The sequence below is a fragment of the Sturnus vulgaris genome, chromosome 3 (assembly GCF_052056855.1).
Source record: "Sturnus vulgaris isolate bStuVul1 chromosome 3, bStuVul1.hap1, whole genome shotgun sequence".
NCBI classification, from domain to species: domain Eukaryota; kingdom Metazoa; phylum Chordata; class Aves; order Passeriformes; family Sturnidae; genus Sturnus; species Sturnus vulgaris.
This window is the reverse complement of record NC_142245.1, coordinates 23,610,696-23,636,271: the sequence shown is the minus strand read 5'-3', so window position 1 is coordinate 23,636,271 and position 25,576 is coordinate 23,610,696. Positions and strand designations below refer to the sequence as shown.

At 45.1% G+C, this 25,576-nt stretch overlaps 1 protein-coding gene across 3 annotated transcripts; it reads right to left on the bottom strand.

The window, feature by feature from the left end:
- Positions 1-3,729: 3,729 nt before the first annotated feature.
- Positions 3,730-24,811, bottom strand: RD3 (RD3 regulator of GUCY2D). Of its 3 annotated transcripts, XM_014876926.2 has the most exons (4): positions 24,656-24,792; positions 24,334-24,477; positions 14,175-14,489; positions 3,730-6,450 (listed from the first exon to the last, which is right to left on the bottom strand). In XM_014876926.2, the coding sequence occupies exons 3-4, from the start codon at positions 14,468-14,470 to the stop codon at positions 6,153-6,155; spliced, it is 594 nt and encodes a 197-aa protein (XP_014732412.1). In that variant the 5' UTR covers positions 14,471-14,489; positions 24,334-24,477; positions 24,656-24,792; the 3' UTR covers positions 3,730-6,152. The 3 variants fall into 3 exon arrangements, with proteins under 3 accessions (XP_014732412.1, XP_014732413.1, XP_088017328.1); XM_014876927.2 differs by lacking the exon at positions 24,334-24,477 and having other exon boundaries at positions 24,656-24,811; XM_088161202.1 differs by lacking the exon at positions 24,334-24,477 and having other exon boundaries at positions 24,692-24,712.
- Positions 24,812-25,576: the final 765 nt, after the last annotated feature.

Below are 25,576 nucleotides of genomic sequence, written 5' to 3'. Positions count from 1 at the left end.
GATGAGTTTTTGCTTCTTAAAATTACTGGCAAGCACCCATCTACCTAGTTCCATCTCTGGACAAAATCATCAAAACTACTGTCCAGTGCAGAGATTGTAATTTATTTGCCTGTTGAAAACAGGTATTTTTTCTCCTTGCCTGTTCAATTTCAGTCTTAAATTGTGCTTCAGGAGTACTACTCACGTAGTGTTGTCTGAGGGATGAGCAGGACATGGTGCTGAGGTGTCTAAGGAAGGTTCTTGAGAGCCCTTTGGAGCAGCATGAAGAACATCATTACTACCCATATCTGGAACATGCTGGAATATCCGCCAGTAGGTGGCAATGCTGTCCAGATGGAATGTCACAGAACTCTATTCTTTTTTAACCAACGTTTGGACATTGGCTTTGCACTTTCTTATTCTGAAACCCTATAATTAGCCTGCAAATACTTAATTATGGTTGTTTATGGGGAACATGTGTTACTGCTGTCCTATGAATTTAATCCAGACTTTGTTCCATTCTTGCCCTTGGCTGTGCTGAGGACAGACAATAATCTCTTCTGCTGGTGCCTGTGTGCCAAAGGCAGAAGGAAGCTAACTTTAACTTCTCAATAGCTGAATGCAACAGGAGCAGGTTGCTGAGAGCCAGCAGGGGCCTGGGACCCTACCTGGGGCTGCTGAGTTCATCAGAAACTGCACTCTGCTCTTCTCTATCTCCTAAATACCAGTGGCAGACTATAGAAAGAAAACTCCCTAACATAAGGACTATTTCAGTGTCACTGCTTCATAACACATCTGGTTATTTAAATAGTCTTCAGACCAAATTAAGTGCAATCTGTTGCTTTGGGCAACCTGACACTGGAAAAAATTGGAAAAGTACTGCAGATGGACTATGACCTGATAGAGGCCTCTGAGGATACAGCATTGTGAACACTAAACAGATGTAATAGTAATTACATTCTGAGAGCAGATACTCTGATGTCAAAAACACAGAAGCGCTTTTCCTCACTTTGGTGTCTCTGCTCCTGGATTAGATTACATTTATTTGGTAAAGGCAACATCTATCTGTGGCTAAAATACAGAGGTAAAATGCTATAATCTGTGGGATAATCCTAGCCAGGACTCTAACAATTTACAATATTATGAAGTATCCAGTGACAGTGTATACAGTGTGTTCTTGTAGGCCTCTTTCTCACCTTTCTGTTGTGTTTTTTAAGATCTCATCCTATAAGGATTTTTCCTTAGTCTGAGAATATCTTTGTGCAGCAAATGCACAGAAAATACCTGGTAGTCATTGGGAGACCTGGGCACAAGAGTCAGCACTCCAGGCTAGCAGAGCATCTTTCTGATGTAAGCCAGCTTGAGACATGGCTTGTCTGACCATGCAAAGGGAACAAGAGGTCCCTTGTGCCAACAGCCCACACACAGACAGCAGTACCAGGAAAAGGCAGGCACTGAAATTATGATGTCTCTGCCTGACACAGGTGGGTGGAGCTGAGGGGGGCCTAATAGCCCTTCCTCTATTGCAGGACACAACCAAAAAGGCTGTGACTGATGCAGTCCAGTTCTCAGAATGCTTTTATGGGCAAAACTACAGTATCATGTCCTTTAGCAGGAAGACGTAGCAGAACAAAGGAATATCAGAGTGGCCATTCAGTCAGACTGTCATTTTCCTTCTGGGAGAGGCCTATAGCAATGTCTGGTGGAAGTAGTGTAAGCAACAGCACAGGTTTACTTGTCCACAGCTTCTGGCAAGGAGTAGCTTAAGCCCTGTGCTATAGGCTGTGTCTAGAGCAGTGTGGTTTACTAAGCCCCTGTACTCACACGGTCCCCTTTTGGAACCACTCATCTGTCTGATGTGCAGAATGTGCTAAGCAATGCAATTCATGCTTCAGTAATACCTCATGTGGGGGGAAAAAGGGTCCCTTTGTTTAACACATGCATGCTTTCTATATATGATGCTTAGCACAGGGAACCCTGAGCCATCTGGGTCCATCTGCTGATATTAAAGTGTTCCAGTACACAGAATCAGGTATGGAATCAACAGAGTGATTCAAAAGTACCTGGAGACAAAACACCCGTTTTGTCTCTCATATCATCTCATTCTGTGGTGGTACTGGTTAATGTAAGACGTGCTCAGAAGCACGCTGATGAAGACTTCAAGGTTGTATCTGCAGACCAGGTAGCTTCAGTGAACTTCAGACCTTTGCAATTGCTTAATGCTGGTTATTTATCACCTTGTATCTTGAGATCTGATTGTAGCAGTAGCAAGATAGAAAGTGTGCAGTTGCATGTGTAGCCTGTAGAGAGAGGATGGAGGTTTTTTGTTTTGAGCAAGTGCCTTTACCATTCATGCCTTCCTGCTTTGATACATACACAGTAGGGTGGTGGAACAGCTGTCATGTTTGGCTAGATATAGACAGATTATATTTCAGGAGATCTTTAATTAAAGACAACAAGTATAAATAAATTGGTTTATATTCCACAGCTTTGCTTTAATTCTCCAAGGTTCCGTGTTGAAATGTATAAACAGTGCAGTGTCAGCAGACAGGTATTTCCCTCGGAGCTTACTCCAATTCCCCATGGCATGACAGCTGTCTGAACTGTGTGCTGATGTGGGTGAGGAACCTCAGCTCCTGCCTGCACATCCTTTCTGACTGACACAGCCCATGGCCAGGCTCATCTTTAGAAGCCACAGGAGCAGGGCTGCACAGCCTCCCTCAGGAGAGTTGTGGCTCTGAGGAGTGCTAGCCCCTGGAAGCTGAGCAGTGTGGCTGAGCTGCTGCCATTACTTATTAGAAGGTATAGCAAGTCTAGGACTGCTTTTTCCTGGGTGTGCCAGTGTCCTTTGGACAGCACAACACTGTCAGCAACAGGGCAACAGTGGTTCTCTGAGCTGATACCAAAAGCCTTGCTCAGTTCTGAAAGAATGTTTGAGGATTTAGAACAATTCTTGTTTGGTTCACTTCTGCTTGTTAGTGACGATGTGCTGCTAGTTAATGTTTCATTCTCCTTAAGGAATTAAGACACAGGATGAGCTCTCAGGAGATGCTAAATCAGATCAGAGGGTCTCATCAAGATTTTTTTGGTTTTGTTTTTCTACACTAGCAAGTAGTGCGGCCCAGAAGGAGCAGAGCTGTAGAGTGAGACAGTTACCAACGAGGACCTGATCTTCACACTACACAATTTTCATGAGAGTTTATTTGGTCTGTGGTTTGTGAGCCACCTGCAATGGATCATTTGGGTTGGCTTTAGCCAGAAACAATCTGGTTAGCTGCTGTGTGTGCCCAGTGCCACGGACTGTAGCACAGTAGGTGGGGACAGTTGGGAGTTTCATGTTCCTTATTTGAACTGACACTAATTTAACCATGCCAAATGTGGAATTAGGACAAAGCAAACATGAGTGCATAGTTGTTGCTGCATGCTGAGACCAAAGGATCATTTAAGGTTCAGTCTACAGCATTTCTAAGAAAAATGAGCACCACAAGCAGTGCAGCAGTCGTGCACCCTGATCACTTCCCAGCTCTGCCTCAGTACCTGCTGCTGCATGCACAATGCAGGAGCTCACAGTCAGTCTTCAAGCAGCTGGCTGCAGGTAAATGTGGTACAACTTCTACCCCTGTAAGAGTACTAGATAGCATGGAGTAAGAATAGATCTCTCAGAGATTGGTATCTGAATATTCCTCTATCATCAAATCCTACTATGAGCCTAGTGTAACTTCCAGAAGTGGTACAGGGAGAGTGATACTGTTTAAGAGTTTGGATTATGTTTTATTGTGGAATTAGAAATGATAGGTAAGTTGAGGCAAAACAACTGTCACAAGCACTGCCACAGCCTGCCACCATAGCATGCAGAGCTTTGACCAAAGGTCAGATCTGTCTCACAAGAGCACTGTCTGCCAGCTGGAAGTTGTTAATGAAGGGCACAGCAGGATCACAGGCTGCTGTGATAGTGTGAACACCCTTCAGTGATTTCCTTGGCTTAGCACATTGCTGCAGGGAGTTACTTACTGCTGATTCTCCTTAAGCAAGAGTGAGCATAGTACTGACACTGTGCTGTAACAAAGAGCTTTGTGGCAGCGTGTCAGAATGTCCCGTGTCTCCCAGCAGTCCATCCAACATCACATCGATGTGGTCAATACTGAAGGTGTCAAACAGAACATAAGTGCAAATAAAATGAATACAGAGCTGCAGCATGAATATCATGAACTCATCTCAGTTTTCAGTACACCAGCTTGCAAATATATTAAAAAAATATGGCTGACTCTTTTCCAAACAAGAATTGTTTCTGCAAATTGTGGTGACCTCTTGCTAGAGATCCTACATCTTCTATACAGCTAAGGCTATGCTAAGTATGTCAAGCCTTGGTTTTTACTTCATATATGCAATCACATTACTTCACAAGGACATATGGCTGAAAAACACTAAGCTGATTGCCAGAAGGCTTTAAACTCTCCATCAGTGACCTAGAGTTGAAATAGCCTGTCCCAAACTGGATGCTGTATTTGGAAGCCCTGACTTTCTGATTAAAAGTGAGCTGCTTTCTGTCCCTAGGAGGGTTGCTGGCAGCAATGTTTACCAAGGGATAGAAACTGCAGCCTGGTGCTAGTAAGAAAGCCTTGTCTCCTTGTCTTCAATCTTACATAGCCCAGAGGGGAGAGAGGAAGAGTCAGAATCCGAGTCTCAGAGAGCTCTTAGGGGGTTGATCTTGATCTTTGTTTTATGTTGCCTTCTTCCATCTCTGGAAGAAACTGCACATTTCTAGTCCAGGATAGATTTCATGTACTGGAATTCTTCCCAGAGTTGGCACAGCTTCAAAGGGTTTTAATCTTGGCTGTAGAACCCACATGCTGTTGCAAAGATCCCCAGGGAAAAATAGCTGGAAACGGACAAAAGAACAACAAAGCTACAGGGTCCTCCAGGAGGCTATACACCACTGAGATGATTCCCCAAAAGCCAGTCATACAAGCAAACCCCTCTCTTCATTCCCCATCTCCCCTTGGCCACCATGAAGCATCCTAGCCCCTGGGTTCTCTGCAGGACACTTGACTTTCACAGAGTGCCCTACTGTTCACTTTGCTGGTGAGAGCTCTCCCTACAGATGCTGAGCTAGGGCCTGAGCAGCTTTTCCTTAGTGGCATTTTCCTGTCTCTTCAAGGTCTCAGAAGAGCCTTAATCTGCCAGAGCACTTCAGTCACTTACAGCAGCAAAAGCTCAGATGATCTCAACAGTTGCCACTGTACATTCATGGAGATGAATGCTGAGTCCCTTCATCCTTCCCTTTACATGGATACTCTACTTTAGCCCTCTTTCAGCCTTGGTCATAAACATTAATTTCAGCCCACTGATTTGTTTGTGGTGTATAGGGTGGAATACAGAGTACTGAGGCCCCAGAACAGCACTTGACACAGCACTGAGGTATCCACCTGTGTATCTACACAGCAGGTTGATAAATTTCTATCTGCTCTGCAGGTGTGAGGTTCAGGGGGTTCTGCCTGCAGAAAAGAGAAAGTACCCAAGAAACTTGAACATGCATAAACTGGTGGTTGTGGAACATGATTGGTCTTTAATCTCAGAAAGTTTGAATTTGTTTCTACTCATGTTGGATTGTGAACTGTCAGCAAAAAAGCGGATCAAGAGCAGTGCTGAGGTTACCTGTGAAGTTTGTTGTAGCATTGAGGAAGGCTATTAGCTGGAAAAGGAAGTTCAGTTCCAAATCAGATACTAGCTTTAACTCACAAGCCCAATCCTGCAAACCTCACTCATTTAAGTGACTGTCTTGCTTTCAGCAAGATTGGTCCAGCCAGCAGCTCCCAGTAGCGTGAGCCAAAAGTTTTTATAGATAACTACATCCAGGCTGGAGGGGAAAGGGAGAAGACAGACGTAGCAAAACTAATTCATTTTCCACAAGAAAGCAGTAATAAAAATGGGATAATAAGTGAGCCTTGCCCTTAAGGTTACTGAATAGCTACTGAGTTAAAGGAAAGGCTATCATGTTTGGTAATAAATGGTGTCACAGACTGCAGGCATCAGCAGCGGTTACTACAGACACAACTTCCAAGACAGAGACAGGCAGGAAAAGAGAGGTGGAAAAAAGAAGAAACAGTAGAGTTAAAAAAGGGTTAAGTGGGATTTTGAAAGATCAGTGTCTAAAAACCTTATTCAGTATAGAGTCAGAAATCCTTGGTGTTCCGAAATTCTGGCATGCTCCAAACCCTCCTGTTGGGCTGGGTGCCCCGTTCCACATCCTCAGAGATGGTCTTGATGTCACTGATGAATGGGGAAATCCTGGACCGAGATTTAAATGTTGTTAAGGAGAGGCTGGTTCTGTTCTTTGTGTTCCATTGCCTTGCAAGCTTCTTGGCCTCTTCCTCCTCTTTGATCTTCTCAGCAGCTTCCTGCAGGACGGAGCGGAAGAGCCGGGATACTTCCTGAGCTTCTGGTTCGTACTCCGCCACGACTTGCCTGAACCTGGAAGCACAGTCAGGGCACAGCTTTGATTAAAAACATCAAATTATGGATTGCTGCCAAGTCGCTGTGCTGGGCTTGGAACTTGCACTTTCCTGCTAAATGGGACTCCCTGGACTGCAGGGAACAACAACAAGGAGGGGCCATGAAGATCTGCCCAAGGTCTCTAAAATCACAAGCAAGCCAGGGAATGCAAGGAAGCGATGAATCACTGATTCTCATAAGCACAAGAAATAATAGGGAGAATCAAACAAAACTAGAAGGCAAGTTTGAAACAGAAGGAAGTGCTCTTTTCACACAACACCTATTAAACCAGAATTCAGTGCTACCAATAGCTTAAGAAACAAAATTATTGGACAAGTTTGTGGAAAATGTCCTCATCACTGCTGATTAAACATGATTGTCCAAATGCACGTCATTGCTCGAGGTAGTCCCTGAACTGCAGCTTACCAGAAGCTCAAGGTAGACCAGGGAAAGCCCCACTAGACTTCCCCTGTTTTCCATTCTTGTTCCCGATAGCATTACCCAATGGTCTCTAGACAAAGGAAAATCCAGTCACTTTCTTTGGTAGTCTTTCAGTATTCAACCTTCAGTGAAGTGGTGTTTCATCTTCCTATGGATTTCTGTAACATAATGGACTGTCTCAGCTGAAAACATCTTGGTTGTCAGTATGATGCTGTACCCAATTAGATAACTCTGAATTACTTCAGAGCCTTTCTCAGCAAAGAGCTCAAAATGGAGGTTTTTGAAATTTTTTAAGCTAGCTTAATACCAAGGAAGTGAAGCACCACCACTGTTTATTTTGCAGATGAGGAAGATAAGATGCAGGGCAGAATGGCTTTCTTGAAGCCACTGAGTGAGCCACTGGCTGGGCAATGAAGAGATCATGCCATTCCTTACACTTTGCTGGGTGAATTGTCCCCAGCCTGGAGAGTGTGGGATCTGTTCCCAAGCTCACACACGGGTTATGTAGATATTCTGATTGTTCTGTAATAGTATGCATTTGTGACAGATCATAATATGGCTACTCTTCTAATAAGTAATCAGTTCTTAACATAAAAATTAAACTTGCAAGCAGACATAGAGGTAAACTAGTACTTCACTAAAATCCAGGTATTTGTTCTTCAGGGAAGCTAAAGTGTATCAGGTAAGCATTTTGATTATTTTTTCCAACAGAACTTAACAAGGATGGAAAACAGGAGGACTGTATTTAAATAAACCTAATACAGCAGAAGCTGATAGAGTAAGATATTGCCTCTTGGGTCTTTGAAAAGCCCCAGGAACATAAGAAGGAATTTAGCACACAGGGAATTGCATTGCTTAATGGTGTTCCAAAGGATGCCCAGGATAATAAGGACAGAAAATAAGCCAAAGAGAAACCAGAAGGACTTTTTGTACATTTATATATTTTGACTCCGACTTTGGAGGCTTGAAATTGGACACACATCTTGACGTCCTGCTGTATCCCAGATATTTCTCTCCCAGCAAGTACTGGCAGCTACAGGTACAGTTGTGGAGACATCAGTGTCGCTTTCTGAGGGAACTTGGTGTCAGCAGAAGCACCAGTCCCTTCCAAGGCCAAGCCAGAGCAGTTTGATACAAAACCTTCCAAAGTCACCAAAATGTTCCTTAACTGTTTCAGTTGGATGAATTTTTAATCTCCCTCCTCTACTCCCTCACCAAAAACCTCTAAACTTGGAACATTCGGGTGCAAAAAGCCTTGAAGGTGCTGCAGTTCATGCTGGTATTTAAGTACTGACACAGTGATGCCAAACTGAATTGTGCAGAGCCTGGAAGGGCAAGAGACGATCTCTTGCTGAGGGTTAGCAGACAACAGCAGGAACTGGGATTTGCTGACATTGAAAACTTCCTTTCTGTCTTCTGAGGAGGCACTTCAGCTGTGTTATCAAAGAGCCCAAAATACAGTTTTCACAATAAATACATTTTTCCCTTTATCCTATTTGAAGCATAGACAGGTGAGTCCATAGAAACTCAAGTCTTCACAACATTCTTATTATTATACCAGAGAAAGCATCTTCAAAGGATTTCTATTGCAGTGGTGAACTAAAATGAGTCATTCTCTTATTTTATCTCAATATGTGTTTTAAAGAGAGGTGCTGTCATATTATGTGTGTACATATACATATGTATCATTACATCCTCCTCTTTTTTGTTTGCAATTGTGCACCCGAAAGGCCTCCTCACTGCCACTTTCAGAGGCTGTGTGTCATGCTGCTGGATTGTGGCTCCAGAGCAGGGAGCAGCATGTATCAAGCTATTACTGGGCAGTGCCTGGCTCTGGGAACAAGAGGGGAAATGGATGATATGAAAGCAAATATACCCCCTGAGCAGAGAGCTCTAATGCTAATGCCCTGTGCTGCTGGTAACACTCCCAACCAATCCAGCTGAAATAATTTTCTGAAATCAGGGTAACTTTCCACCTGCACAGCTATCTGCCTGTTTGCACTCCTCTTAGTTTTGTCAACTCTGATGTTGAGATTTACCTCTGACTTTTCAGGACCAAAATCAAAAGTACTTCATAAGGAATTGAGCAGGTCTAAGAAACAAAGAGAAAGCAATCCAAAAGACTATCTACCAGACACACAATGAAAAGCCACCCTCATTCTGATGGAAAGGGAAAGGGGATCCTTTTCTCTCCCCTAATAGGATGAACTAACTTCACCCTTTTATTAATGCCCACCCAACTTCAGTACCAGTGTGTTGGTGTAAGGGACAGCTCATGTAGGAAGTCCAAAAGGAGTGCACACCACAAATATTTCTCAACAGAAAAGACGGACAGGTTATCAGGGCTGAGCTCCAGCTAAACCAGTCTGTGTATCAGAAAAAGATGTTTTTGCTGCAGGCACTTACACATAACCAAAGCCATCTTCCCCAGGCATCAGTGACCACCAGCTGATGTGCTGCACGATCCAGCTGCCCTCTGCACAAAACACCCAGTGTACAAAAACAGAAAACCACTGGAATCAAGGAATATGGCCTTGTATCTTGGGAAACAAATCCACACAAAGCTGCCCAGTGGGGTTAAGAACACAAAATTGCACAAGGCTCACTTGTCTTCTAGCACAGGTTAACACCCTTACACTTTTGCATGGGATAGTTTCAAACTAGGCAACTGCACAAACCTGTCCAGAAACACCTCAACAGGGTTTCCTTACTCATCATAAAAGCAGATCTCTCTATCTTATTGTGGCTCAAGCTATGGAACTGCTGGTAGCTATCCTGGAATCCATCATGCAAGTCACACAGTCTGAGACGTGACAAAAGCTCACCTCGAACCAGCATGGATCTGGGGAGGATGTGTAGGCATACACAGGGATGAGCACATTCCCCAGTCCAGGCAGTGTTTGAATCTCAGTTCAAACAAATCTGTTACTTAAACTGTGAGCCTTCCATTGCTTTCCAGGGCTGTCAGATTTCAAGAATTCGGACGTGCTTGGCTCATACTGGCACTGCTTTTTAAAGCACTGTCACCTGCCTGTGTTATTCTGTAGGTCCCCTGTACAGCAGGTTCCCTAAGTAGAGCCTGAACTTTAAAGACCTGTTAAATCCAGTGGAACTCCGTGGACTTAAACAATGTGCTTATAGTTCAGGGTATTCCTGAGTGCCCATCTGAATGAGGAGCTCTAAGTAGATTTAGTCATTCAAAGAAAATGTGGGTTTGCTTAGTGCTAATAATTAGCTGCTGACTCCTGAATCTGTATTTTTCTGGTGATAGGGTAAAGCTACAAACAGCTTTGCTAGAGAAGTGTCCCAAAGAATTACAGCATTCACACTAATTGCAACACTTATATCACATCACCTCAAACGTAGCTCGTAATTGTAAATAATTCCATTTCTGATTTTAGTAATTTGTCTTACATTCAAGCTTACTAGGAAGGCCACTTCAGCTATACACAATCCTTAGAAAATTACAGACCTTAGCCTGTGATATTGATAACAACTCAGATCACCAAAATGCAGGTTTACATTTCCATACTAGGGAGTTTTTTTTGTTTCCCTCTGGGCAAAGGATGACAGAAACCAACAGTTTCACTTTTTCTGAAACTGAAAGAAATTAAATAGGCTTTAACTAGCTCTGACTAGGGCTAAAGCTCTGTGTAAAGATGGGGAAAATCTAGGATTCTTTATTGGCAACATACTATTCTGCTTGTTCAGTTTAACCATGGCAGTTAGGTACTACAGGCCTCCCCAAAATCACTGTCATTTCCTTCAGCTGGCTCCAGGATTTAATTTTAAATAGGCAGCAATCTCTAACCCAGTAACCTAAAGCTAAGTTACTCCTGAATGCAATGGCTTTATTTGCATGAGATGAATCAAAGTCTCCAGATATCTGATGCTATTTGCAGTGTATTTGAATCCTTCCAGAATTCCAAGAGACTCAAAGAGAAGTTTCTATTGACCCCAAACACAAAGTAGGCAATCTGGATCTGAAAAAAACACTCTCATTTGTGAAGTGCTCCTTTCCAGCCTCCTCCACATCTAAAGAAACAAATTTGGAGAAACTTTGCCTCTCAGCAAATGAGGATGTACCCACAGAAAAGGACAATTTAGATAATCATTTAGACCTTTAGAGAATGAAGTGACATCTCTGCCAACTCACATAAAAATGTTTTCTTCTGGCTTTGACTCTGAACTCGGAGTCTCACAAAGAAGGAGACCTTGCATGACACAAACAAAACAAACTCTGCAGTCTTGCAAGATGCCTGCTACTTGAGTTATTTAAGAATTACGTGCTTGTCGAGTGCAAAAAGGACTTCAAAAAGGACCTCAGCTCTTCAAATGTCTAAAATGGAAGGGAAAGGATCAAACTTACTATTTCAGTCAGAACCAAGGACTTCAGTAGGGTACATACTCTGCATTTGAATTTCCCAATGCAAGCTCACAGACTTTTTTTGGTGGAAGATTTTTCTAAAAGCTGCTACATATTAGGAAGTCACAGAGTACTCGAGAGAAAACATCACCAGTGCAATGATCTTGCTATTAAAGTACTTCTTTGGAAATATGGAGGTTTCATTGCATTCCTATTATACTCATCTTGTGGAATTTTGGGGAAGTTACTAAAATCTCCATCTTATCTCACTTTCAGAGAAGAGAATTTATCCAATTTTGCCTGTCTTTCATTTAAATTCAGGGTCTTTCTTTCTCCTGTATATTTTCACAAGCCTCATTCTTTTTCTTTGTTTCCTCATCAGCAATGAAAATTCCATGTAATGACAGAGCTCTCAGTTAGAAGGTAGAAAAGAAGAGGGGTCAATTCTTAGCATTTCCAACACAAGATGAAAGGATTATTGAATAAAAATAAGAAACATTAGCTTAAGACAAGCAAAACACAGTTTTTTGTAACAGAGGTATAGTTCAGGAGTGAAACTCTGCCACAGAGTGCCAAAATGTTAAAAAAAAAAAAAAAGTTAAAAAACATTGAACATTTACATGTGCTCAAAAGGAGAAAAGCCCCCACAAACTAAACAATTGAAACAAAAAAAGCCACATCAGCCAATTATGGACAGAAGGCTCCAAAAGTCTCCCATTACAAGGCACAGTAAGTTGGATGCTATATTTGAGGTGCTGTAATTGTCCCTACTGTTGGACTTGTTTCCTTGTCCTTTGCTGTTTTCCTTACACTGATGCCACTGGCTGCTCTGTCACATACACACTGCACATAGAGCTCAGCCAGACCTTTGACCCAAACCAGTTCCACCATTTTTGTGGCTGTGATAGTCCCTACTCAATCACAGAACTGAAACAACACAGGTTATGAAATCCTCCTTTTTTTTTTTTTTAGTGTGGCTCTGCTAACTATGCAAGCTCTGTAAAACATGCCACTTCTTGAATCATAGTGTAATACAATTTATGACAGCACCCTATTTGTAAGAGGAGTTTTAAGAGGATGGTTTTAGCCTTTTTCAATTATGCCCACACAGAGTCCACCAACGTTGCTGAGTGCATTTATCTACTGCCATCAGTATGCTGAATCCTGAACAACAGTGAACAACCATTACAAGCTGCACTGAAATCACACATCTTGCATGATCTGTCTCAATTTAAAAAAAATTAAAAAAAACCCCAAAAAACAGCAGAGCAGCAAGTTGTACATGGCTCAGCTTAATACTTTCCTGAAGAGGATGAACCTTGGGGCATCCCTGCTCCAGCAACTGAATCCTGCTGTCATGGAAATAACCTGTTTGCCAGGCAGGCCCTGCTCAGTGGCCCTGGAGATGGTAAAGATAGCTCTAAATCCCAGGGGTTTGAAGTGGCTTGTTTACAGCAGAGCTTGGAGTTATACAAATACAAGGTAGGTGCTGTTCCCAGCGGATTTTCACTGGAGAGGTCTTGGTCACTGAATGATCCCAAATCTCTGTTTCTGCCATCATGACTCTGTGTGCCAGGTTGTTTCCAAGGTTCAGCCCCAGGGAAGATGAAGGCTAGAGGGGTAATTTTGGCATTCTTTCCTGGCTGCATGCACTGTAAGACAGAAGGACCAGCGATTTCCAGCACTTTTACAGTTGCAATTCAGAGGCCGTAGGTTCATTTGTTCAAGGGGAAACAGGAGCCAGCTTATGCAGTGAGGCACTGCAGGGTGCTGAGAGCCCTCTTGTGTATGTCCTGCAAGGACTGTGTTCACTCTGATCCCAGCTGAAGGATGTGTTTGAACAGGGGAAGTTGATCATAAAGGCCTATTTCACAGCTTTGCTTTGGCTAAGGTGCCCTTCAGAGTCATCATTCCTCACTTCGCCAAGTTTGCCTCCACTGTGCCAAGTGCAAGAGTTTATCTTAGGACAACCACCCCAAAAGGAAAAGAGCCCTTCCCTTTCAGTCTGGAGGCTACAGCCGGCTTAGATCAATTCCTACAGGCATTTGCACAGGAGGTCACTCAGCTGGCAGGCAGCAATCCTAAGTCTAGCACTTGAAAGGCTCAACAGCAAGCCCAAGAGGCTGTGTCTACATCTGCACTGCAGAAGTGAGGAGCACCACTTGTCTGTTCAAGCCATCTACATGCTCCACCTGCATCCCATGACTCCATGTCTAGGGTGAAGAGGGAGGGTAGGGAAGGGAGACATTCTCTGGGAACACCTGGCTCACAGGTTGAAAAAAATAATAGCACCTTTTGGCTAGTGGGGACACTAGGGACAAGTGCCTCAATAGACCTGCTGAACAGGTTAAATTGAGGAATGAAGGCGCCAGTGAGAAGGGGAAACACCAAAGGAGGTTGTTCAGAGGCTGTGGAACCTCTGTCCTCAGAGATATTCAACAATGGAGAGGACAAGGTCCTAAGCAACCTGATCTAACTTTGAAGGTGGCCCTACTCCAAGTAGGAGGTGGAAGTACATCCCTCTAGAGGTCCCTTTAAACCTCAATTTCTCTAAGATTCTGAAGTCTGAAGCAAAAAGAAAGCCATCACAATACCGAGATGGTACCTGTTCATCAAGCAGGTAAAGCTGCTCTGGCTACTCAGGAGCATAAATTACTCAAGCCAATGTCTAAGGAAAATGGCATTTTGTAACTTCTTGGAGGGAATGATGTTGTGTTAAACTGATTTTAAATATTAGATTTCCCTTCTTTCACAAAAACACTATCCCAGCACGACTCATGATACAGGATGCCAAGTTTTGCTTCTGTTAGTCCCAGCAACTCTCACTCTCTCCTCACACACCACGAAGAGGAAAGGGGGAAAGGAAAGGTGTGTACCATCCCATCTTTTGCTGTACCTGAGTATGACAGGCCCACAGTAGGAGGGGTGTATTTTGGTGCACATGTCCTCCAGCTGCAGGCGTTCCCCAGGGCTGATATCGTAGCTGTGCTTTGGGTAGCTGACCAGCCAGCCGTAGTCCACGCCCGTCTTGATCTTGCGGTATTCGTTCTCCCGCTCCCGCTGCTGCTTCTCCGCCTGCTTCATCTGCCAGCTCAGCTCCATCATGAGCGTCTCCACCACCATCTCTGTGGGGTTCCTCTGGGAAATGCGGTTTGGGGGCTCGTTCCACCTGAACCAGGATGCCAATGACATAATGCTCCGTGTGTCCTTGCTGGTAGCGGGTTCAGGGTAGAGACGGAGAGAAAAAGAATAGTGGCATCATTAACACACCTCAGCTAAGAGCATTCTTCCCCCTACATCCCTCCAGTCTGTTGTTAAAATTGCTGCTGGATAACCCCTTGGAAATAGTTGGTACTGGGCACCTTGAGAAATCTCATTGGTAGCAGCCAGCTTGCTCAGAGGGTGAGACAGAGGCTAAGGAGGCACCGTCTCCCTCAACTTCCACTCACCATGTAATTAAAATGAGTCACAGTCCTCACACCTTAAGTCAGGTTACAAGGATACCTTGCTCCCTCCAGGCTAGGCTGGGGAAGCATTTTCCTGCCCACACATGGGGCTTGGGCTCACCTGGCTGAACCCTCATGGGAGGACACAACCTTGCAGCAACCCTACCTGTAAAAACTCAAAGGAGTTTGGAGTCAAAGGATTGCTGGGAGCTACATTCTAGCTGGGAGGTCCTTAGAGAAGAGGCAGGATTAAGTGGCCTGGTGTGGTGGGTTGAAGCTGGTGCCCACCAAAGCTGCTCTATCACTCCCTTCCCCAGCTGGACAGGAGAGAGAAAATGAATTTAAAGGCTCATGGTTCGAGATAAGGACAGAGACATCACTCAGCAATTACTGTCAGGTGTAAAACAGACTCAACTTCGGTACCTTAGTTTATTACTAATAAAATCACAGATAATGAAAAATAAAACCAAATCTTAACCTGGGCTCTGCTTTACTCCCACATTCTCTACCTCCTCCCACCCAGCAGTACAGGGGGACAAGGAATAGGAGTTGTGGTCAGTTCACTACACGTTGTCTCTGCAGCTCCTTCCTCCTCTGGGGCAGGATTTCTCACATCCTTCCTTTGCTCCCTCCCACAGGAGACATCCTCCATGAACTTTTCCAGTGTCCGTGCTTCATGAACTGCTCCAGCCTGGGTCTCTCACAGGGAGTGCAATCCTTCCGGAACAGGCTGCTGCCGTGAGGGTGTCCCATGGTGTCACCAGTGCTGCCAGCAAGCCTGCTCCAGCATGGGCTCCTCTCTCCATGGGGGCCTGCCAGGAGCCTCTTCCATCGTGGTCTTCCCATGGAGTCACAGCCTCTGGGGGGCATCCAGCTGCTCTGGCATCGGATCTCTGCATCCCCTTGAACCTCCCTGGGCTGCAGGGGCACAGCTGCCTCACCATGGCTTCACCATGGGCTGGGGGGATCTCTGCTCCACTGTCTGAGGCACCTCCTGCACTGACCCTGGGGTATTTAGAGCTGTTGCTCTCCCATATCCTCACTTCTGTCTCCCAGCAGCTACTGCTCTTTTGTTTTTTCCCCTTCTTAGACCTGTTAGAGGTGTTAGACCTTAGCACCTGTTAGAGGTGCTTCCACCTGGACTGATGGGCTCAGCCCTGCCAGCAGTGGGTGCTTGCTGGAACCATCCAGCATTTGTTTTGTCAGACATGGGGGAAGCTTCTGGCAGTGTCTCACAGGAGCCACTGCTGTAGCCCCCATCACTACCAAAACCTTGTCACACAAACCAAATACACCTGGGTAGGTTTGCTGTGCTGCTGCAGCAGAGCTTGCTCCTGCCTGGGCAGCACTCACAGGAGCCTGAGCTCAAGGCCAGGCAGAGCTTTAGCCATTATTTAGCAAATGTGCTGCTGCTTGCAGCAGAGACTACACCACCTTCTACAAGCTGAAGTCCAGTTATTTGCTTTGCTGCAGGAGCACTCCTTCAGCACCATCCCCAGTGCCAAAGGAACTGAGGCTGCTCTGGGAGGGAAACAGGAGTGTATCAAGGTTTAAACTGTTATTACTTCTAAGTGAAAGGTTTCTGCTGCTGGGGAGTTACCCAGCACTTAGAAGACAGAACAAATTGCATCAATCAGCTCAGAAAAAGATGGAATTAACTCCCCACCCAGCCAATCCCTTCACGTTGTCCCTTCAGGAGGACAATGCATGGAACAAAGTTATTACCTATTGTACTTGTATTTAAACACAATGGAATCCAAAACAGGCACTAGGGAGCTGAACAGGAGCAAAACAGCATCTGTTTCTTCACACAGTGCACTTACGTGCCTTGTTGCTCCCTTCCATTAGCCCCTGGGGAGAAGGGGTGGCACAAATAATGATTGCAGCTGGGATTACAGAAAGGCTACTCCTGGCAGCAGCCCAATCAGGACATGGCGTCAAAAGTTAACATGAGGGCAGAGGATTAAAGAGCCTGATTCTGCAGGGCCTGAGCAAATCCTCACTATTGGGACACAGACATGAAATGGGGAAAAACATGCTTTTGATTTAAGCTTCCACCTTGGGGGCTAGAGCCTTTAGTGACAATAAAAATCACCAGAATCTCATAACTACACAGTACTCCCACTAGAGCTGAGAGCCATGAGCTCCCAGACTCCCTGGATGAGAAATGATCAATAGGATTCTGCCATGACTGCAAGGAAAAGATGCTTCCATGCATCATTCACTTGTCATAAAGTAGTCTGTTCTCTTTCAAAAATATTCATACTATGTAAATACATCACACCATTAAAAGAAATGCTCCAAAAACCTGCATAGTCTCTACAGTGTCCCATATTTGAACTTACTTCAGGCTCTAATGCTTAGGCTTTTCTAGAATAAGGAAGTTTTCCAAACTGCATCAAAGGACTAGTTTCTCTAGTCCTATATCCTACCTCTCCCAGCAAGCAATACCAGTTTCTTCAGAAGGCAGACATGAAAGGGCTGAAAGCTTCCACAGGTCACAGATGTAGGCACAGGTCCTCTCCTGAGACTGCATCAACAGGAGCACTGGGGCTGGTCTCCAGTGCTCCTCCAGGAGAGATTCCTGCAGTGACTGCGTGTGCCCTGGAGCCCCAGCCGGGATTGTCCTTGTGACAGCATCACAGCCAGCAGCTGCTGCAAGTACTCCTGCTCCTGCCTCATCCCTGTGCTCTGGAGGAGGAGGAGCAGGCAGTCCTTGCGTTTGTGTCCCTCGCCAGGGTGACTCCAGCTAACAGCTCCCACACCACCACAGAGCTCCGGCGTCTGCCACTGCCTTATTCATCTGAAACTCAGGAACAAACTCAGGCTGGAACTGCTGTGCTGACAGCTTCAGGTCTGTGATCCTGCTGCTCCAACATGGATCTGGGTCCTGCTACACGGTGGTCTCCGCTCACCTTACACATCATTAAGGATGAAGACCTTTTCCTTGGTCTGATCACCTTTGTGTATCACTAAGGAAAGTGAGGAGCATAACAGGCCACAAGCTGTTGTGAATAATTTAAAGTCTCCTATTTCTTTTCAGCTTCTGTGATGACAGTAATTTTTGTAAGCTGTTACAGGTACCATTATTACTTCCATTTGTGCCTTTATCTGATGAAGGTGAATATGCCCTTCTGTATTTTAATTCTGGCTATGACCTGGTCTCACATTGGTTTACCTCTGCTGACTTCAGTGGCATTAGGGGTAAATCAGTATAAAGCATTACAACTGTGAAGCTGAGGAATAGCCCTTCCAGCTATTCCCAGCTCTCCAGCTGTTTCATTAGAAGAGGAGCAAGAGGGGGAATTTAGTGGTCAGACTGGGAAAGAGAGCAAGGAGACTCAGATTTTGGTTGATCCCCAGCTGTTCTTACTGGTCTTACGGTTTTTAGTTCCACAGGTCTCCCTCAAAGCAAGGCATTCTGCATGAGAACCATTTTACCTAGCATTAGTATTACAGAGAATAAGCAGAAAAATATTTTTGATACCTTGTCTGCTGATACCAAGGTCTGCTGATCCTGAGCTTTGCCCAGTCCCAGAGCTTTTAGAAGGCTCTGGGAATTTCTTTTGGTATGGGAACATAGATACCTCTGACCCCAAATGGGCCTTTCACTTGACTACCATTTAAAAATCTGCTTCCAGATGAGAAGAATATAAAGGAAGGAAGGTACCTCACCTGCAGTTGAAATGGCCTGTTTTCAAATGAAGGAAAATCCCATATAAGCGTTTCATGCACACTGGCAGCTTGTGCTGGCTGTTCCTAAGGGAGTCTTGTTTATATGAGATTGTTTCCTTTCCTTCTCTCATCCATCATCTCCTCTTTTTGAGAGCTGGCAACTGGCCATCTCTATTTAGCAGGCTCAACAAGCCACCACTCTTCCCACTACTGCTCTTAGCAGCCTGCAGAAGATACCGTGGGCTCCATTAATTGTGGCTGCTGGTTTTAATTTAAAGTTCACAGGCAGGCTAATCATTAACTGACTCAAAATGGCTTTCCCATGTGGAAAAACTCAAAGGACTGTTGGCAAGATGTGGACAACTAAAGAAAGGCAAAAGCTACAGCCTGACCTTCTTATTGGGGAAAAGGACAAATTCATACTTTGCAAGTGTTCACATTAAAATTATTTTTTAAAAGAGACATTGCCCCAGCTGAATACAGATCTTTCTGTTGCACAATTAGTCCATTTTCTAATTCCTTCTAAGAGGCTATCCTGGGAGCTGACACAATCCAGTTGATGAACTACTCTGGTGTTACTCAAGCAAAATTTCTGAAGGGTTTATCTAAGTTCCACTCCAGAAACAGATCTGGGTTTCGAGAATTTGCTGTCATTGACCCTGGACCTTTGTCTAGAAGACAACAAGCCTTCCCCTCTCACTGTTGGTTGCAAGTCTGACCAACCACCTCACAGAGTTTTAAGCACACATTTACCTTAGATATGCTAAAGTCTGGAATACCTTTCTCCCTCTCTCTCTCTTTCTCACAGTCTCTTAGGGGTTGCTTCAAATATTAGTAATTTTTAGTAAGTCCCTCTGGAAGTTTTTCATGTAAATGTTTCCTGTTAGTTTTGTCTTTCTTCAAAACTCCTTTTTGTTCTCTACACTGTCAGCAACACTTGCATTTTTCTCCTCATGGACTTTGCAGCTTTCTCCATTCTTTTCTCGGGGCATATTTTGAACGATTTCACCTCATCTTCCACATTTTTACCTTCTCCCATGTTTCCCCATGTAATTTCCTCTTCTTGTTCCAAAGAACACACCACAGAATCATCAGAAATATCAACATTCACAGGCTCATCTGTTTTTTCACCTTCTTTAAACAGGGTCTCAGCCCTTCCCAGCCCTTTTACCAGCAAAGGGAGCATGTTGCCTTGGCCTGCCCTCTGGCTGGTTTTTGGCCAGCTAGAGGCTGTTCATACAACCTGACAGACACAATCTCCTCCAGGATCCTGCAGGCTGGATCATCACTTGCTAAGTCTTGTAACAGCAGGGCTGCTTTTTGGTAAACCATGAGTCAATCAGCAGGGACAGTTTAGTGCATAGAAAATGAACTTTTGAGAATAAAAGATTCCTTTGCATTGATCCTTCTCCTGGCTGCCCGCTTGTAATGCCCTCCAGCTTAGAGGAGGAGTATGCAGAGGTTGGGAAATGCTCCTTTCGAAAAAAAATGAGAGTAAAATAGGACTCTCTATAAAGATATGCCCAGTGTATGACAAGTCTCCTGTGGCTTGCCTGTGCCATCACAGTCCAGGAGTGCTGCTTAGGGGTGTGGTGATTGTGTAGGAGCAGAAGAAGCCTTAAAGAGGTTAGGTGATAGGAGCCTAATCCATAATTCAGCGGTGTCACTAGACAGGCTGTCACTCAGCTGTAGACAGATTTCCAGGAAATCCATCATCATCCAGTCAAAGCATACTAACAAACTGGGCTGAGGAGCTGGGAAATGCCTTCCCTCCCTTCTTGTGGGTGGTAGTTCCTTACAGCTAGTCAGAGAGCAGAATTTGCTCTTGCATACCCCCTTAGCATTTTTCCTCACATGCCAGATCACAGGGTAACAGACAAAGAAACTTATTTCTGAAGTGGGTCAAATCTCCAAATTGTCTCCATAATTGTACTTTTTAGAAGACACATAGTTACAGGGAAAAGAAATCATGTGAAACTGCAGAGCACATTAAAACTGGTTTTAAATTATTTACTTCTTCCCTAAAGTTTGGATTACATTGTCCAGGAAAGTCCAGTGTCCTTCATATACCAGAAGGTATCAAGTACCTGCTTGGGCTGCAACTCATAGGTAGATTAAAATTGGTTTGGCTACACCCATCTTCTGTGCTAACCAATGCAATGTTTAACCAGCTGCTCAGGCAGAAATTGTGGTCATGGCTATGCTGCTGCCTCTATGTGCATGACGTAGTATTAAGTAGCATCAAAGATGAACCTCAAAATCTATTTCTCTTGTGAGGAAGATATTTTAATTTTGTTACAAATAATCTTAGCAACTTCTAATTAAGAAACTGCTGCCAACACCTTCTCAATTTTATTTATATAGTCCACCATAGCTTTGTAAAAGAATCCCTTTTCTCTGCTCTCCACCACTTCTTTCTGGTTTGTTCAGCCTGAAGAAGAGGAAACTGTGGGGAGACACTGCAGTCTACACCTTTCTCACAAGGAGAAGTAGAGGGGCAGGCACTGACTTCTTCTCTGTGGTGCCCAGTGACAGGAACAGAGGGAATGGCCTGAAGCTGTGTCAGGGGAGGTTCAGGTTGGCTATCAGGAAAAGTTTATTTCCCCAAAGGGTGTCTGGGCACTGGAACAGGCTCTTCAGGGAGGTCACAGCACTAAGCCTGTCAGAGTTGAAGGACCATTTGGACTACTCTCTTGGGCACATGGTGTGACACTTCAGGATGTCCTGTGCAGGTACAGGAGCTAGACTTCAATGATCCTTGTGGGTCCCTTCCAACTCAGGATATTCTGTGATTTTTTTAAATTTTGTTTTTAAGTTACTTGCCATTATTCTCTCTATATAGACAATTTTACCTTACCACAGCCCAAAGAACTCTACTTCCTATCTGTCTGGAATTTCCTTTCTTGCTCAGTGACATGGAAGGTGTTTACAGCTACTTGCCTGTGATTGTAATCTCAGTGGAAATTATTATAACCTCAGCCTGAGGCCTGAGATGCTACAAGGCAATTAATGCTGAAAAAGCAGTAGGTAGAGCTTGTCAATCAAGAAATTTAAAAGCAATGCAAATATCATGATATTAGCACATCAGCATTCCTCATTCTGACCTGCAAAATAAAGAGAGTGAACTTTGGAGGACATTCAGGCATCTGCTTATAGACCACAGCAGAAAATCTGTGTTTTGCTTTATAAGCACACTGATTCCCCTGTTGTGACGGACACAAGCTATTTCTGGACTAAAAAAATTGAAAATCACAGTGGTTAAAACATTTCCAGGTACATGACCCTGGTACAAGTGGCAAGGAGCTTTAAATAACAGCAGTGAAGGGGATGAAGTGAGTGCTTTAAAATGCAAACTTATTGTCAAGTCTTTGTGATTGCAGGTGTTTAAGGACAGCCAAAAGCACCTCACAGCAGTGTCCAGGAGCAAGCCAGCTGGGACAGGGCACTGTGGCACCCAGCAGGCCCTTGCATGCCAGGCCATGCCTGTCTGTCCCCAGCAGGGCTGTGGCCCGGGCTGACAGCTCCTGCTGCTGCCCAGCTCTGCTCCTGGAGAAGTGTGACAGCCGTGCTGCTTTCAGCATGCAGCCCCACTTCTGCATTCACTTCTCTCCAGCAGGCTTGGCATCGTCAGCATTATAGAAAGGGACTGGCTCTTGTTCTGCTGTCACTGCCACAGAGCGTCACAAGTCACTTAAGCCTTTAGTGAAAGTGCATGACTAAAAATCACCACTAGGTAAACATGACAGGACAGCAGTCAGAGAGAACCAAAGGGGCTGCAGGACAAAAAAGAAACAAATGTGGTACTATTTTTACCAAATAAAAGTTTGAGTAGCCTTCTGGAAATACCACAAAAGTGATGATATAAGTGAATACATCACATTTTCTATAGCTGGTAGCCCTCACAATAGTGTTTTTTTAAATGAAAACCTTTAAAATTGAGAACATACTAAAAGTACTGCTCTTCTCAGCATTTGTGTAGTTCGTCATACATTCTTAGAGCTTCAATCTTCTAGAAAACAAGTCTATCTGTTGTATTTTACATCGGCATTTTGACTGAAAGAGGGGTAGAGAAACAAGAATTCAGTGCAAACAGTCACTAAACCAAAACACAAGAAAAGGTAGCAGATAACAGGTGGTCATGATCTACAGCAAACTGCACAAATGTAAAACAGATTTGCCTCGTCGAAATAAATGAGTTGATTAACTCCAGATAAAAATCCAGTCTTAAAGAAAGAGTGAAGGAAGGGCCCAATAGCTTGGAGCTCTCCTAATGCCTGGCACTCTCTACAGAAGATAATTTTTGTGTTACCTGCAGAAGCAAAAGGGTGGGTTCTACTTAAATCTGCTCATGAAGCAGAGCAGTATTTTGCAGTTTATCTACCTATCAAAGCAGATGAGTTCCCTTTGTTGAAAACCAGGACTATTTTCATGCCTATTTCTCACTCATGCTAGAAACAATGTTTCTAGTAGCAACCATAAAAGCACTCTGTCATACAGTGTACACTAAACTGTTACCTAAAGCTCCAGAAAACAGGAAGTTAAAGCACGATGAATGGCTCTGTTTGACTGACTTGTTATTAAAACTCCTATATATTGCTCAGATCTTGCCATGGTGGATCAAACACACTTTCAGTTCTATACCTTGCTTTGATCTCTGCAGACTACAAAGACAGGCTTCTAGTCAGGACAGAGGGATGTAAAGTATTCACTATTCATTCAGCTGTGTAAATGAGAGTTCAGAAAGTAGCACAGACCCATAGCTTTTCTGTTATTAAAATCATTCAAACCACCAGAAAAAGTATTCTGCAATAAAGCTGCAACAGCATCTCATGGAAGGCTCCAATAAAAAAGGCTTTCAGAATTAAAACTTTGAGAGATCCCCAGCTCATCTTTCTCTATTCTACTACTAACTACACGATGTTATTAAAGGGGCAGTAATGTCACAGATTCTAATAGTGTCATCCACTGCAGATACTCATATACAGAGTTATATAAAGAGATTGAAACTCTGACCCAAAGGCATATTCCGCCTGTCATCAGGTCCTCTGAAGTTTTTTATTCACTATTGGGGCGAAGACCAGACTAAGTCCTGTGCAAATGGGCAGGTGAGATGTGCATTCTCCATCCAGACTGAGAACTGATTCTTCTGTAAAAGGAGGAGTAACTCATTGCAACATAAGGTGAGAATGCAGTTTAACAGACATCTGTACCTTTCTGTTCAAGACTGAACCTTAGTTACAGTATCTACCAGGAAGAATATTGACTGAAGGTCCCCGAAGTCCCACTCTGCCTTGATTCACTGCAGTACTACTCCTGTAGTGAGAGTTTTCTCTGTACTGCAGAATACTAGGGCCAGTGCTAAAGTTTGATCATTGTGACAGGAGCTACTTAAAAATATACATTGCTCTAAAATTAGCAACCAAAAGAAGAATGCTAAATTTACAGCTGAAAACTTAAGCCTGTCATTATCGAGATCACCCACAGGATTGGCAGAGCTCTGGGAAATCTCGTGCTTTCCACCCTGCCTGTCCCACCTGCGGGCACAGAGAGAGCAGTCCCTGTGAGCAGTGAACAGTCTCACACAGGTTTTTATTAATGTATCAGCACCAGGAGATGCACAGTGTGCTCTACCCTTAGTTACACTGCCATAACTCAGAAGTTGTCAGACTGACCTTCGTGGTACCTCGCTGGGGCTAACAAACACCGCACTTCCACACCGCAGACACTTAGTAGGGCAGGAGATTTTTAAAATGGCATAAGCATAAAGCAGCATAAACCATGCTTTCCTCTTCGATTGCCTGTCCTTACATAATCAGTTACCCAGCGCTTATCCATGATCCAGGCAGCCGTGCCCGAGCCCAGCCTGGGAGAGCTGTCGGAGCACCCTGGCCCCCTTCCCTTCCTTTCCCTTCCCTTCCATCCATCCCGCCTCACCTTTGGTACCAGCGCTCCGGCTGCTTGTGCGGACAGACGGACGCAGGGCGAGCGGAGAGGATACCAGGAGGAGGACGTGGCTTGAAGTCAAGCCCTCTAAATTGGCACAGCAGGCTTAAACCCACGCTGGGGTATGGATTAGCCCTGGTGACGAGATAGAACAGCTGGGCTTACGGCAGTGCTTTTGAGCGATTAGGGCTCGGTCCGGTACCTCCACACACACAACCTCCCGGCAAAGAGCCGGCACCTCTCGGCTCAGCCGGACTTCGGCACCTGTTTAAAAGTCCCTCCAAAACACGACAACTTTGTGGGATTTTCTAACCTGCAGCTGAGCCGGCCCTTTGAAGAACGCAGGTACCTGAGGGCACGGGGACTTTCAGCAGGCGGCACGGCGGGGTTCGCTCCCGTCTCCCCCCGGCCGTGCCCCCGGGCTCTCCGCCTCAAGGACAGCGCTCCCCTCTGCCGGGCACCGCCTCCGCCCCGCCGGCGTCCCCGGCTCGTCCCGCTCACCGCGGTGCCGCTCCCGTCCCGGGGCAGCGCCTGTCGCCGCCGCCGCTCCGCCGAAGTTGAGCGGAGCCGCCGCTCCGCAGCCGCCGCCGCCCCCCGCGCCCCGCCCGCCGCCGTTCCCATGGCGACCGCGAGAAGCCCGACCGGTCCAGGGCCGTGAGCTCCGCCCGAGCATCCCACCGGCATCGGCACCGGCACCGGCACCGGCACCGGCACCGGCACCGGCACCGGCACCGGCACCGGCAGGGCGCCAGACCCCGCGGGGACTCGCTGCTCTAGATTGAATTTGCACCGACAAATAACGGCGCGGAAACTGGATCTGTTCATTCATTTCTCTCCAAGTCCTTTGGGAAGAGAACGGAACAGTCTTCAGCCACAGAAGCCACAAGGGTTTCTTTGAGACGGATGAAGAAGGATGAGGGGTCGGCACGGGAGTTGGAAGGGCATGGGGGAGAAGAGGAGGAGGAGGAAGGTTTTTACAATCAAAGCAGTGAAACACTGGCCCAGGTTGCCCAGTGAAGAGGTGGATGTCCCATCCCTGGAAACATTCAAGGGCAAATTGGGCAGTGCTCTGAGCAGCCTGACCTACCTGAAGATGTCCCTGCTCATTGCAGGGAGCTGAACTAGATGGTCCCAGTCACACACAGCCAGAGTGTCCTCTGTGAGCCCACAGTTCCTCACCCAGCCTCTTCCCACAGTGCAAAAACGCACAAAACCATCCCCAGTATCATTGGCC